Genomic DNA, 16,548 nt, shown 5'->3' on the forward strand with positions numbered 1-16,548 from the left:
ACCCTGGCGCCCGGGGGTGCCCTCTCTTCCCTCAGCCTTCCTTCCCCGCCCCCTCCTTTCCGCCTTCTCCTCCGCGGGCGGGTACGCGCAAGGAAGCGCGCCCGCTCGGGTGTGGCGAGGCAGAGGTGGGGCCTGGGCAGGCTGCCGCAGTGCGCCTGCGCGCGGCCTACCCGCGAAGGGACGGAATGGCGCATGTGGGCGTGTCTCCAGGGACTCTAGAGGCTCCAAGCCCTCTGCAGCTCCGGTAGGTTTGGCGTGCGCGGGTTTCCGCGGATCTGGAGCGAGCCTGCACGTTACAACACCAATGCGTAGTTTCTTGCTTGTTTAAATTGCCACCACGTAGGCTTCTACTGCAGAAATTGCCTTAGACTCTTCAGAGCCGCAGGCAACGGGACGATCTTGGTGACTGATTTGCACACCCCCATCAGATCTTCGTGCCCGAGTTGGACGCAGACGTGGGTTGTAGGAGATTTCATTTTACCCAGCTTTGCAGCTACACTGTGGCCCCGTTAGCTTCTAGATTGGAAGCCCCAGGGGCTAAAATTCAGAAAAGCAATTACTCTTTTACCTCATGAGGCTTCCAGAGGAGCAAGAATAGCGGCATGATTCCACCTGCACCCCTATAGAGATTTATCCCTCCGTCTTTCCTTCACAGTTGTGGCGTTTTAACGTTCTTGTGTTGCTTAAGCCCCAAAATGAGTGACCGATATCTAGAACAAAGGATTAGCATCAAATTTTGCGTGAAACTGAACAAGTCTGCAAGTGAGACTCACCATCTTTTAAAAGAAGCTTACGGGAATGAAGTCATGTCAAGGGCCAGAGTTTTCGACTGGCACAAAAGGTTTAAAGAAGGACGCGAAGACATTCGAGATGATGCCAGAAGTGGTCGTCCTGTCACCCACCGGACGGATGAAAATATCAAGAAAGTCAAGGACTTGGTCTGTTCGAATAGGCAGTTAACCGTGAGGATGATGGCCGAAGAGTTAAATTTAGATAAAGAAACTGTTAGGCTCATTCTGAAAGAAAACTTGAATATGAGGAAAGTATCTGCAAAAGTTATATCGGGTATTTTGAAGGATGAGCCTAAACCCCGAAAACTTCACTTTTGCTCTGATCTTTCAAAGGAAACTAGGAAAAACAGCTCATGTGTGAGGAGAAAGGTAAGGAGTTCTGAAGCATGCAGTCATCTCCAGTGAGAAGCTGGTGGGGAAATGCCTCTGCCTGTATCCCATCCCCAGATCCGTTCCCCTGCCAGCCAGCTGCTGCAAACTTGTCTTCAACCAGCCTTCCCAGCAGGACAGCTCAGGATTGGTTCACACCGTGGTGAAAGGAATGTGGGGTGGCTGAACCCAAACTGGAAAGCTGCCTAGCAGTTAGGCACCTTCATTTGATGCTCATCTATTTTCAGCTTCTTTACTGCTCCTCTCTGTATGTCATATCTCTGCTAGTTACTCTTTACTGAACTATTGGGCCAGCTTCGTTGCTGTTTCTCCACAACTTTGAAGAACTTTTGGCTATTGACTTCTGGTACTTGATTGTGCTTGATCTTTTTTTTTCCCCCTTAACAAGTTTTTTCTTCACTGACCAGACCTTAGCTTGATGAGGCTGTCCTCTTCCTTTGTTCTCAGTATTCTGCCTTGGGATCATACAAATGAAAGGTGGGAGCATGACCTCTTGGAGTCTCTCTCTCTGTGTGCCCAGGGAGGCATACTCTGCTGGGAGGACTCCAAAAGAAGGCCTACAGTTCCAACTTGCTTCACAGTCAGGGCCTGAGGTATGGTACAGAAGGCAGTGGCATGCTGACATATGGAGCAATGCTAAGGGCCTGTCCAGTCCAAATGACTCAGAGGGAGCCCCTCAGAACTCAGGGGTTAGCCTCCCATCCTGACCTCACAGACCTACCCCTCACAGAAGAGCTGGGTTTGTTTCATTCTAGTCTTGTGGTTTGGATTCCCCTCCACGCACTTCATTTGGGTGTATCCTGTCTCATGGAGAAGGAGGCTCTGGTCCTGAAAAATATAATATAAACCAGAGGATTCAGGTCCAGGCTGTGATGTGTATAGAGTAAGAAAAGGTAACACTCTAGACCTTGAATTCAGGCAGTCTTTTGCCTCTGTGCTGATTCCCACTTATCAGCTGTTTTTAGTAACTAATACCAACATTGTCAGGTATTTTTTTTTTTTTTTTTTTTTGAGCACTTGTAGTGTTTAGAACACTGCTGAGCATTGACAATGTGAGGTTATGAAATAAGATCACCAAGGGCTGGGTGGACTTCATGCATGAGGTGGTTCCTGGGCTGGGTCCTTAGGAAATAAGGCACATTTCCATGCAGGTAGAACAGGATGAGGCTTCAAACCTCTTGTCAGTAGGAAAATGAGGACACTATTGGCTGAAATAGCAAAGTCTGAAGAGGAAGATAATAGTATTGTGCAGAAGATGAACAATTTAAGATAATTTGCTTCCTGTCCTCCACCCCAAACTCTGTTCTAATAGTTTATAAATTGCTTCCCCTTGAGTCTGTAGGCAAGTTTGTAATAGCCCACTTATTTGATTATCTAATTTTCTCATCAAACCCTCAAAAAAAAACAGCAGTCTTTACTAGTTTTAGACTCCTTTATCTCTTCCTGGCTCTCTGCCAGGATTTATGAAGTGGAACTTTTCCCAAATGGATTCCAAGAAATACCACATAGACTGGAAACATCTCAGAATGCCTGGTGGAGGGGTGTGTGTGTGTGTGTGTGTGTGTGTGTTGAGTAGAGGTGGGGATGGTTAGTAACAGCATTTCACAGAATTGGCCAATGTCTATGTTTTAACCCAAGGATTTTTACATATAATAGCTCCTATTATTTAACTGGTAAGTTAGTAAACAATACTGGTTGATGGTAGAGGCACAACATTTATTCAACACAGTTGTTTTTAGTTCTTGCACTCTCACCTTCAAAAAATTACAAGTTTACAACCTGTCAGTTTTAAGGCACCCTGAAAACTAGACCTTATCTTGCAAATAAAAGATATTTTTCAGGAAAACTCTAAGCAACAGCTCACAGACGCCTGCCTGCAGAGCAGTTTCTAGGCGTTTCATCTCAGGATCATTACATCTTCCTACATCAGATAAAGCCCTGTGCTCCCCATAAGGCCTTTCCAACAAGGACACTGCACTTCTAGGAAGAAAACCCCACAGCTGGCAACCAGAAGCAGGTAATCAGGAGGGTGAATTCAAATTGTTTCAAGTAGCTGTAATGAGAAAGACTTATTTATTACCTACCTTACTTTAGATCATGTCCTAGGCAGTAGTCAGGTTGAGCTATATCACGTGAACCCATTACCCTTTTGCAAGGTCTCTCAGAAAATAATCAATAAGATCATAATACACTCTAGAAAGTGTCAAGTTTGAAGGGAAATAAAAATACTCATGCACACCAAATCATTCACATACGGCTTCTCAGGATCGCTATACCCCATTTTAGAGCATAATCTCTAAGGAGTGTCCCCAGACAAGAGAGTTCTCATGTAACAGTACCCCTTTTCTGTCCACCTGTCAAACCTGTTTTATTTCTGACAAGAATTTTGCCCAGCCTGCACCTTGCTGCCTAGGCCCCTTGAGCTTTTGATTTTATAATCTCAGGGATCCACCCATCATCAAGCCCCGGGCCCCTGGCCTTGACTTTTCTCAGATATTGCTCAGTTCATTCTCCAGTCTACTCTTGCTCCTCTGCTTCCCTGGGCTTTGTTTTCAAATTCTGGACCACACCTTCCAGTTGCTGCTTTTGACCTCTTTGGTATGCTGACCTTAAATTCCCCTTTTAATCTTGATTTTCCACTCCACTGCAGCTCTTCTCTCTTCTAATTTTTAGATCCCTCTTTGACTCCCTAGTTCAGCCCTATAAGTCTTTTTTTGTTGTTGTTGTTCGTTTGTTTTGGCCATGCCATGTGGCTCGTGGGATCTTAGTTCCCCAATAGGGTTTGAACCTGGGCCCTTGGCAATGAGAGTACAGAGTCCTAACCACTGGACCACCAGGGAATTCCTGGCCCTATAGTCTTGAGTAAATAAATTACTCCATCCCTGGCCCCATATTGCTTTCCTATCCTCAAGAAGAGGGGTGGGGGAACATGGGGAAATGCAATCTTTTTTGTTTGTTTCTAGCCACCTGTCACCCTTAGCCACCAGGGGTTCCACTCCCCAGAGGCAATCAATATTACTAGTTTCTCAAGGCAATTTAGTTATCTCTGGTACTCAGGAATTGTAAAAGGATTTCAGAGGTATAATATGCAAATCCATTCTCCCAGCAACTGTATTTTCCTGGGCAAGAGAAGCTCCATTTAACCATAAGAGATGAAGCCTGGCTCTCTATGGGTTGTCAGGAAGAGCTGGCCATCTGCAAACCTTGAGCATAATTCTCAAGCTCAACACACAATCAGGGAATCTCTTTGGCTTTCAGGCTGATCTTCCCCATCCCAATTATGGTTCAAAATCCACATGGAATGTTATATATGTTTTATATATATATATATATATGTTATATACCATGGCTGCAAGTCTGGGAGGAACACACACTTTCCAGGGCAGATCATCCCATCATTGAGTTTATCCAGTTCTTTCTTCTCCCATTATCCCACCTTCCTTCCACCTGTCCCACTGGTACTAGGACAGAAAGAATAAAATATTCACCAATCTTTGATTTTGAAAAACATGGGTAAGTTCTGCAGTCTTCTGAATTCTGCTCCCGGCTCTGAATTCTCATTGAAGTGTCATTGTTTGGGAAAAATGTGTGCCTGGGACCTGCTTTCCAGAATCTTCCTTTCAGATCCGTTTCTTAGCATTCAGACTTGCCTTTGGAGATGCCTAAGTAAATCTGGATGCTGAATGACTTGAAGATGTCAAATACAGGAATGGGGTACTATTGGGAACTGTCTGTCACCATATCACATGTACTGATCAGCCAGCCTGCTATCTGCAGACATCATTGCCAGCAAGTCTCACTGGGCTTGTTGGAATCGGTTACCAGGGTCCTACGTGGCTCACTTTAAGAGTCTTTTTTGCTGCTGGTATTGTGTATGTAACCCTGCATTCTCCAACTGTTCCTTAGTTGGATTAGACCTCTCAGATTTTATCAGGCTTTTGCATCCTATATGAGGCCACACTCATGTATTTATCTCCTACTGTCCTCCCTTATCAGGTCCTTAGCAAATCTGTCCCAGTTGCATCACCCCTCTCGCAGTATTAATGTCCAGGAACAAAAATTCTGTAGGGAGAAACTTTAATACCTCTAAGGACACACTTGGATTTGATGAAGAGATCAACAAACTTCTGTAAAGGAAATGTCTTCGGTTGTGTGGGTAACTTTCTCAAAATTTTAATGCAAAACCAGACATAGCTAATATGGAAACAGATGAGTGTGGCTGCGTCCTAATAAGACTTCATTTATGGAGACTGGTATTTAAACTTCATATATTGTAACATGCCACAATTTTTTTTTACCATTAAGAATATTTTAAAAATTCTAAGCTTGTAGGTCATAGAAAAACAGATGATGGGCCAGATTTGGTCCAAGGACCATAGTATGCTGGCCATGGCCTAATGTTTAGAAAGTGTGTTTATAAAAATGACAGATGACTGATCCTTTTCCGTCAATAACATTGTTAATGTTAAGTTGATCTGGCAATATCTGGCAACTTACTACTATAGAAATGGTGGAATACTGAAGAGAATCTTTATGGTGACAGGAGAGTGAACCTGAGCTGAATGATTGACTGTTTTACCTTGACCATATTCTGATTCACAAAATAAATTTTATGCCATCCTTTACTAAAAATTACAATATACAAACTACTACCTATATTTTGCCCTTGTAATATCTCCAAAAAAAAAAATTGGCAATACTGAGAATGGTGCCAAGTTACAACTAGTAGTAACAGAATGAACTGAAGATAATTCCAAAATTGCCTTGACCATGGATAGCATTTGAGTAAGTTTATTATCAGGAGGTGACAAAACTCATTGAATTACATTTTTTGCATACTTGTAAAAAAAACTATATATATATATTTGTGTGTGTGTGTGTGTGTGTGTATACTTGCAGCTGATGCTAAGCTGTGTCCTTTCAGGTGTTTTTTTACTTGTTTTTCTCCCAAAGAGAGCCATATTGTGTCACCTTCATTTAAACTGATTTTCCAAAGTTGAAATAGAATCTCAGGATTGAACAGACATTTGCAAGTGTGTTTAATCCAACCAGTCATGTTTCCTTTGAATCCAGGAGTGGCTAAATACTACAGCTGCTGAAAAACTGCATCTGAAAGAAGATTCTGTGTTAATTCAGCAAATTTTTATTGAGTGGCTCTATGTGCCAGGCACTGTCCTGTGTACTGGGGTGCAGGAATGGACAAAGCAGACACAAGCCTTAGATTTGATGGTCTGAAATCCAATTATATTTCTCTTCACTCTTACAAAACTTCTGTTCCATGTGCTCATACTCACTCTTTTTCAATCACATACCTGGAGAAAGGTATGAGCCTTGTCACAGGCCTCTCTGCTGTGGTCATGATGCCTCTCCAGCTGCATTAATAATTTAAAGACTGTATTATATTTTATTATCCTTTAGACCAATCTCTATTGGTAGAAAAACACGCTGGCAATGTTGGAAGTGTAAATTGGCAACAGCTTTCTGAAAAGCAATTTGGCAGTATCTATTAGGAACTTTAAAAATGTTTATATCTTCTGATCCTCTAGTTCCACTTCTGGGAATCTGCCCTAAAGAAACAGTCTAAAATGTGGGCAAAATTTATGCTTTAACAATTCAGAAGTCCAACAGTAGAAGGTTGGTTAAGTAAATTACAGTATGACTATACAGTAGACTATTATGCAGTCATTGTAATTAACATTTGAGTTAAAACAGCATGGCAAAATGCTTAGAATGTTAAGTGAAAAGAGTGATACACAAAATTACATACATAAATCCAGAAGTATTTTTCTAAAATATTATTACTTTTATTATCAGAATAAAACAGTAGCACTAAAAGTTAGCAACGGAGAGAGTTGGGCCAAACCATGACTTTGGCCCAGGAACTGTTAACTGGCTGGGTCCACGTAGAGACTAATACCATTGTGTTGGTAGTAGGAGTGGAACAGAAGTGAAAAGGGCCTTTCTGAAAGGAGAAGGTGACCAGAATCCCTACAGAAATCCCAGGTGGCATGAAAAGACACCATGAATGGCATGTTCCTGTTACGTGGTCCTAGGGAGGTAAGGAACACTTATGGATCAAGGATGTTCTGACAAGTGGAAAGGATTTGAAGTACTCTCCTGGGTAAAATTAACCTCATTCTTGCATTCTCTCATACAAAATGAATATTCTTGAGATAGATTTTGTTACAGCTGATTCTCTGAAGAACCATTGAGCCATCCATATAATTTCTTTAGGACAGGAATGACTTTCCATGTGCCAAGTCTACCTCCTCCCATACTGGGATACTCAACATGGATGTGCACAAGAATATTGGATATTCTGCCCAGAGAATACCACACACATATTAATGGTCATCTTAATGATGTAACTTACAAACTCTAAGACTTGCAGATATGTTTTGATGGTGTCCAGAATTACTGTGCTTTTATTTATATCTGAAGAGTAATCATGTCATGGTATTTTCAAGTGAGAAATGACGTCGATAATGTCATAGAAGTTGCTCTGTTGGGGAAGTGTGTCTTTCATTGTTACTTTAGCAAAATGTTTATCATTAAAATGCCAAATACATCTCCATGGTGAATTTCTTATTTTTCAAGTGAGTACACAAGGTAAATACATGTTTTATAAGCATCTAGGTTACAGATTTGTCAAGCTGGAAGGGTTCTTCAAGGTCTAAGTCTCTTGGTCTATAGAAAGAACAAAAGAGTGAAACTGGGGTTTTAGTCCTGTTCCTTATCAAGCCGTGTGACTTTAGGCAGTTCATTTGCACCTCTGGAACACTTCAGGTTATTCATCCATAGAAGGAGAATAATAAAACCTACCTCGTGGAGGTGTTCATTTGGTTCATTCAGCAAATATTTATTGATTGCATATATGTATCTGACTCTCTTCTAAACACTGAGACAGCAGTGAACAAGACAAAAAAAAAAATGTTCCTCTTTATGAGCTTACCTTTAAGTAGGGGAGACAGACAAGAAATAAGATAAATAAATGAGTGAAAATTTGGTATGTTAGTGATTATTAGATGTGAGGCTTACATTAATGTATTTGAGGTGCCCAGCACAAGATCTGGCGTGTAGTAAGTATTCAACAGAGAGTAATTTCCTTTGCTTCTTCAGTCTTCCTAACAGCTCCTCAGTTAGTCTGTAGCATGCTAGTAATCAGCAAAAGGCCTGACCCAGTGCTTTCTACCTCTTGCCAGTTAATAAAGCCTATTTTGTTTAAGAAGACAAAAGAATTCTTAGAGGTGTGTTTTGCACTTCCTGTGTGGCAAGTTAATCAAGGTGGTGCCTAAACACTGTTGATAAATGTCCTTTTCTGAAACCAGTTGGCAAGGGCCCTTGCCTGGAGCTAGATGGCATTTGTCCACAAAGACAAATGCATAGTGTCTTTGCTCTTTAAGCAAAATGGACTAGGAAACTGTACTGGCTGTTTCTCTTAAAGAAAAGATGTGTGACCTATATCCTGTTCCAAACATTGGAGAACTGGGCAAAGTTTACATTATTTATGGGAAATCAGGGTATTGACTAAAAGCCAGGAAAAAGAAGGTTTAATACTTGTGGTTTCTATATATTTTTTGCCCATTGTAGAAAATTTGGGGAGTTCAGAAATGTTTGAAAAAGCAGCCAAAAGTTCACCTCTAGGGTTCAGGAATTCCACCATTTGTGGTGGCTTCTCTTGTTGTGGAACACAGGCTCTAGAGCATGGGCTCAGTAATTGTGGCACATGGGTTTAGTTGCTCTGCAGCATGTGGAATCTTCCCAGACCAGGGATGGAATCCATGTTCCCAGACCAGGGATCGAACCTGTGTCCACTGTGTTGGCAGGAGGATTCTTATCCACTGCATCACCAGGGAAGCCCCCGAGTTCCTCCTTTAGGCCTGCGTCTGTACGAGGAACAGAGGGTATAGCTCTTGCCGTCCAGCAGTACCAGCCTTGTGGGGTAGGGAAAGGCCAGATGTGGAGACACCCCTGAGAATGGGCTCCTACCTTTGACTGTCAGGCCCTTTCCCCACAAGTCAGCTCTAGAACAAGCTTTTGTAAAGAATTGGGAACAAAAGTTGGAATCGTCACACTTAGGGTGATTGTGGGGATGAGAAAGGGGAGTATAAAGAGGAAAAACACAGCAGTGGTAACTGCCCGACTGGCGTTGACATCCCCAGCTCCTCTGTGTAAAAGGGCCTTCAGTTCTGTCCTGTGATGTTACCTCTCAGAAGAAACTGGATGTCAGGCTGTGGGCCATCACTCCTGTGGCTTGCTTTAAGAGCCTAATAAGTGAAAATTCAGAATTACAACCCAAATTAGATGAGGAAATTGGCCCAGGGAGATTGAGTGAATTTTCTTGAATCACACATCTAGTTGGTGACAGAGCCAGGATAATAATGAAGGACCCTGAATTTCACTCGGTCCAGTCACTTTTTTTCCATTACTCAGTTGGTAATAATTTCCTTCACTAAAGTGTACATTCTTCAGATGACTTTAAAATAATGGTCACCCTTGCATTTGATAAATATGGTTTATCAGTAACTGATTTACATGCAATTTGGGGAGAACATATTTATGACATAGAAGGTGGTAAAAATGTTTTTCCAAGTTTTCCTGGGATGTCTGGGCTCTCTCTTCCTTCTCCCAGAGGTGTGTATTCACAAGTAAATGTTGGCATTCTGTCATTCATTTTTTTTCCAGATGTTCTTCCCAAGTAGTGTGTTAATGTTTTATGTTTTTAATATTTATCACATTTTTCAAAATCTGGGCACATAAATCTTAATAAAATTCTCAACTATCTTCTCTCTGCTGTCTGAAATTTCTGGGTATATTTATATTCATGACAGTATCTGAAAGCATGAACACTGTCACACCATTAGGGCTTATATTCCTAAACCCTAGATTTGTGTTTCTAGATGTTCTGAAAATTCTTTATACTTCACTTGTAAATGCCACTGTACTGCACCATGACATTTCCATAGTAACATATATTTCAAACAGGAAAACAGAAGAAGCCCAAGAAAAAGGGAAGGAGGTCTCAAATACAAAATAAAAGTTAAAAGTAGACTAAATAAGATGGGGAGGACTATAAATTCTAGTTTGATGTCCCATAAGAATTGAATGTCCTTGGAAGCAACCTAGATGCCCATCAGCAGACGAATGGATAAGGAAGCTATGGTACATATACACAATGGAATATTACACAGCCATTAAAAAGAATTCATTTGAATCAGTTCTAACAAGATAGATGAAACCGGAGCCCATTATACAGAGTGAAGTAAGCCAGAAAGATAAAGACCAATACAGTATACTAACGCATATATATGGAATTTAAAAAGATGGTAATGATAACCCTATATGCAAAACAGAAAAAGAGACACAGATGTACAGAACAGACTTTGGGACTCTGTGGGAGCAGGCAAGGGTGGGATGTTCTGAGAGAATAGCAGTGAAACAAGTATACTATCAAGGGTGAAACAGATCACCAGCCCAGGTTGGACGCATGAGACAAGTGCTCAGGGCTGGTGCTCTGGGAAGACCCAGAGGGATGGTATGGGGAGGGAGGCGGGAGGGGGGATCGGGATGGGGAACACATGTAAATCCATGGCTGATTCATGTCAATGTATGGCAAAAACCACTACAATATTGTAAAGTAATTAGCCTCCAACTAATAAAAATAAATGAAAAAAAAAAAGAATTGACTATCCTGCAAACCCACTTTAAGGACTGGCAATTTCCACCACCAACAAAGTAGCCCAATCTTGGAGTCACACTTCCTCTGATCCTTACATCCTGTCAAGTCCAGGTCATCCCCCTAACATGTCTCAGTGTCACCTACTGCAACCAGACAGGTGGCCACCCATCTGTCACATCACTGTTCTGAAGTCCATTCTCTGCAATGCTGCACACATCCTATTTAGTTTGGAATTTGCTTTAAAAAAGCCACAGGCTTTTTGATGCCAGCTTTTTGAGCTTGATTAAGTCACACCCTCTGCCTGGAATCCATCCTTGCTGCTATCCACCTAGCAAACTGCTACTCAGCCTTCAAACTTCAGCCTTACCATTGCTGTCCTCCACCCGCTACTTCTAGGTAAAGCAGACCCCACAATGTACAGTGCCCATTCTTATGTCAAGGAAACCATATCACTTATCTGAACTTAATTGTTTGCAGCATGTTTTTCCTCCCCTACCAACCCATGAACTTAAAAGCCAAAACCACATTTGATTACTCTCTGTATTTCTTGCATCCAGAATAAAGCTTGCCTGGAGCTGTTCAATAAATGTTTGATAGATGAATGAAAGAATAGACTTTTATGGAAATTGCTTTTTTGTGTGTGATTAAATTCACCATTTTAACCAAAGTGTGCATTTCAGTAGCATTTGGCACGTTCATGGTGTTGTGTGATCATCACCACTGTCTAGTTCCAGAACATTCCAAAAGCAAATTTTGTATCCATCAACTATTCACTCATTTAACCACTTCTGCAGCCCCTGGAAACCACTAATCAACTTTATGTCTATGGATTTGCCTATGCTTGGCATTTGAAATAAATGGAATCATGCAACATGTGGCCTTTGTGTTGGCTTTTTTGACCTAGCATAATGTTTGCTAAGTCATCCATGTTGTAGCATGCATCAGAACTCCATACTTTTTAGGGCTGAGTAACAGTCTATCGTATTGATATACCACATCTTCTTTATCTATTGATGTTTAAATGTCTGATAGACGTTTAGGTTGTTTCCACCTTTTCACTATTACGAATAGTGCTGCTATGAACATGTATGTACAAGTTTTTGTTTAAACATTTGTTTTTAATTTTCCTGAGTATACACGTAGGAATGGAATTGCTGGGTAATATGGTATTACATGTTTAACTTACTAAGGAACCACCTGACTTTTCCACAATTACACCATTTTATGTTACCACCAACAATGTACAAGGTAAGGGTTTCAATTTGTCCACATTCTCTCCAACACTTCATTTCTTACTCTATCCGTGCTAATGAGTGTGAAGTGGTATCTTTTGATTTTGATTTCCATGTCACTAATAACTGGTATGATACTGAGCATGTTTTCATGTATTTTTTGGCCCTTGTGTATATTTTCTTTGGGGAAATGTTAATTCAGGTCTTTTGCCCATTTTATTTGGGTCATTTATCTTTTTGTTGTTGAGTTGTAAGAGTTCTTTATATATTCTGGATACTAAACCCTGATCGGGTACATGCTTTGCAAATACTTCCTGCCATTTTGTGGTCTGTCTTTTTATTTATAAAATTGCTTAATTTAATTTTATTTTTTTTGCCACATTGCATGGTTGTGGTATCTTAGTTTCCCAACCAGGGCTCAAACCAGTGCCCCCCTGCAGTGGAAGAGCAGAGTCCTAACCACTGGACCACCAAGGAATTTCCATGGATTGTCTCTACTTTCTTGATAGTGTCCTTTGATGCACAAATTTTTTTTTAATTTTGATGAAGTCTAGTTGATCTATTATTTCTTGGTTGCTTATGCTAAGAAAACATTGCCAAATCCAAAGCCATGAGGATTTACCGCTATGTTTTCTCCCAAGAGTTCTATAGTTTTAGCTCTTATATTTAGATATTTGATCCATTTTGAGTTTGGTTTTGTAAAATATAGTGTGAGATGAATGCCCACTTTCATACTTTCACATGTGGATGTCCAGTTGTCTTTACATCATTTGTTGAAAAGACTGTTCTTTCCCTATTTTCACATTTGTTTTTGAAAAATATTTTCAAATTATAAGTAAACAATTCTTTTTTTCTTTCTTTCCATATTTGAAAGATTTTGCTTCACTATCTTCTGGGTTAATTCTTACCTTTGTTCCTCTGTATGTACTATTTTCTCTCTTGCTGCTCTTCAGACTTTATCATGGACCTTCACAATTTTATTAAGATATACCTGGTGTAGTTTTTGTCATGTTTCTTGTGCTTGAGGTTCATTGGGATTCTTGAATGTGTGGTCCTAAAGTTTTCATCAAATTTGGAAAATTTTTGTCTATCATTTCTTTCAAAAATTTTTTTGCCCCTCTTTCCTTTAGGGTTTCCAATTACATATATATTAGTCCACTTGAAGTTGTTCCTTAACTCAATGACTCTCTGTTCAATATTTTCTGTCTTTTTTTCCCTCTTGTGTCTTTTTGTGTAGTTTTTACTGCTATGTCTCCAAGTCTATGAATCCTTTCTTCTGAAATACCTAATTTATTTTTATTTCATTTAATGTACTTCTCATCTGTAGTTTCTATCCCAAGGAATTTGGTTTGGGTTTTTTTTTTTTTTTTTTTTAAGTTTTGGAATAATTTGGAATAAATTTCTAGTTTTGGAATAATTTTAGAGTCATAGAAAATTGGCAAAACATTCCACATGCCTTTCATCCAGTTTCAGTTTCTTCTAATGTTACTTTCTTACATTACCATAATACACTTACCAAACTAAGATATCAGTATTGGTGCATTAATAGTAAATAATTAACACATTTTACTCAGATTTCAACACTTTTTCCATTAATGTCTTTTTTGTGTTCGAAGAATCAGCTGAAGATGTCACATTTCATTTAGTTGTTGTGTCTTCTCTTCTCACCCACTACAGTTTCTCAGTCTTTTGTTTGTTTGTTTGTTTTTAATGACTTTGAAAATTTTGAGGCGTACCGGTCATGTATATTACAGACTATCCTTACTTCGGATTTGTCTGATGTTTTCCTCATGATTAGACTGTGGTTGTGGGTTTTGGGAAAGAATAACATAGAAGTGAAGGGTCCTTATTATTACATTAAATTAGAGGGCACATTATACCCACATTTCATCATAGGTGATGTTATTTTAATCACTTGGTTAAGGCAGTTTTGCAGATTTTCCTACTGTAATGTTACTATTCTTTTCTTCCCATACTTTCTTTTTTAGAAGCAAATCACTGAGTTCAGGCCACATTCAAGGAGAGGGGAGTGATTAAGCTCCACCTCTTATGGTGGGGGTAGTATCTACATATATTATTCAGACTTCTTCTATATGGAATAGTTATTAATATATTTTCTCCCCAATTTATTTATCTATTCAATGACTGGTTTATGTCAGTTTGGACTCATGTGTACTTATTTAACATTTTGGATTATAATTCAATACTATTTTATTTATTTTATTGCTCAAATGGTTCCAGCTTTTGTCACTGGATGCCCTTTAAGATTGATTTCTGTGTCTCTTTGACATGGTCCATCCTTTCATTTTCAAAACACTTCCTTACTTTCTACTATTGCATTATGCTCCAAGATCATCTTACATTTTCCCCATTCCAGATCTGTAATCAACCATCTCTCTAAAGTCATTTGGTTCCTTTTATTGGAGAATGGTGTTTTGAAACCAAGACACTGGTTGTAGGGAAGTCCCTGGGTCTTTTTTGTGTTGTCCATGACTCTATTATCAAGCCCACTCTTTTCTGTAGTTTCTTGATCATGTGGAATATAATTATAACTATTTTAAAGTCCTTATCTCCTCATTCTACCTATCTTAAATCAGTTTTAGGTGACTGACTTTTCTCCTTTCATTATGGGTCCTTTTATATGGGTCCTTTGGCTTTTGGAAAAGAGATTTTTGGCTGTTATTTTTAAGCTTTGTTAGATGAGACTAGAGCAACTAAGTTATCCTAGGGCTAAATTTGCCCCACTATTGTGATGAAGCCCATCTGATGTCTTATTATTTATGCCTTGCCACTCTTAATGTTGGGAACAGGCACTGGACCTCTGTGATATTCAAGAATTATTCCTTCTAATTCTTTTGGATGATTCTTTTTCTGGATTCAGGTAGTTTCCTCACATGCATGCTGAAGATTCAAGGTGGACCCTCAGCAGATAACCAGAGCTTCCTTTCTGTTCATCTCTCTTTTTTTTTTGGCATTCTTCTCTGTGAACTCACCACCTTAACCACCCCAGATTCCCCACTCCGTCTCCTCAACTCAGGGAAACTATTGAGTTCTGCCTGCGTTTGCTCTCTTGGTACCAAGGCTAGGAAATCCTCTCCAGGAGGAAAGCAGAGATAATCATGGGGCTTACTTCACTTATTTCCTATCTTTTAGGAATCACTATGTTTAGTTACCTGATATCCAATGTTTTAAAAATCATTGTTTCATATATTTTGTCCAGAAATAGGTCTAATCCCTATTACTACATCTTGGCCAGAAGCAACACAGAAAATTAATAGAGCTAGGGCTTATAATTAGCTCAAGGGTGTGCATACCATAAAACTTAAAGATGTAATATATATAGTGGTTAAGAGTATGGACTCTGGAAAAAGACTGCCTGGATTCAGATTCTAGTTTTCCATCTTACTAGCTATTGTCAACTACAAATTGGCACTTGCTGTCTACACGGATTAAATCATGTGCTGCTGCAGCTGCTGATTTTCAGCACCCCCTGAAAGGAGCTCAGAGTGGAGAGCAGAAATGAGGCACTCTGTACTCCAGGAAACACTGGCAGAACAGGCCTTCAGATATTTGGATATTTTTAGAAGCTGATTTTATGAGCCCAATTCTTATATCTCCTCATTTCTAGAAAAGCACTAAAATCCTTCATGGTGATGACTTCTCCTCATGACTAGCAAAATCCTTCTGCAAAAAAAATATGTGCTTGATTGCATGTAGTTTCCCCTCACCAAAATCACATATATATTGGCCTTCCCCTCTGCCTCTCTGGAGCAGTTTCTCAGAGCTATCTAAGATGCTGTCTCCCAGGTGATAGTCCTCATTTTGCCCCAAATAAAACGACTCACAACTCTAATGTTGCACATTTATTTTTTTTTAAAACCCTGGGCCAGTTATATAATCTTTCTGGGTCTCAATTTCCTCATCTTTAAGGGAAGATCTTAATGATCCTATCTCATTGGAATGAGATGAGGGTTAAATAGATTAGTACATGGAAAGCATTTGGAACGGTGCTAAGTTCAGAGCAAGCATTCAATAAATATTAGCTATTATTATTCTGAATACAGTAGTCTTGCCCTTTTATTTGCAGGGGATGTATTCCAAGACCCCCAGTGGATGCTTGAAACCACAAGTAATGTGAACCCTATATGTACTGTTTTCCTATACACATGTATTTATGATAAAACTTAATAAATTAGGCACCATAAGAGATTAACAACAACAACAATGAATAACAAAATAGAATAATTATAATGAGGTACTATAATAAAAATTATGTGAATATGGTCTCTCTCAAAATATATTATGTCCTGTACTCACTGTATGGTGTAAGATGATAAAATTTCTGTGTGATGAGATTAAGTGAGGTGAGTGAAGTTGATATTGTGATGTATCGTTAGGCTACTACTGACCTTCTGATGCACTGATGAGAATCATCTGTTCCAGGTGATACTGGATC

General features: G+C 39.7%; 1 protein-coding gene across 1 annotated transcript in view; it reads left to right on the plus strand.

Annotated features, from left to right (window-relative positions):
- Window positions 1-125: 125 nt before the first annotated feature.
- GVQW3 (GVQW motif containing 3) overlaps window positions 126-16,548 on the plus strand; it is a 29,089-nt gene continuing 12,666 nt past the window's right edge. Inside the window, exon 1 of the mRNA XM_061150716.1 lies at window positions 126-1,160. Within this exon, the coding sequence (XP_061006699.1) occupies window positions 696-1,160 (465 nt within the window). The 5' untranslated portion in view covers window positions 126-695. The remainder of the gene's footprint in view (window positions 1,161-16,548) is intronic.

The sequence above is a fragment of the Dama dama genome, chromosome 1, assembly GCF_033118175.1.
Source record: "Dama dama isolate Ldn47 chromosome 1, ASM3311817v1, whole genome shotgun sequence".
In the NCBI taxonomy this organism is placed as follows: Eukaryota; Metazoa; Chordata; class Mammalia; order Artiodactyla; family Cervidae; genus Dama; species Dama dama.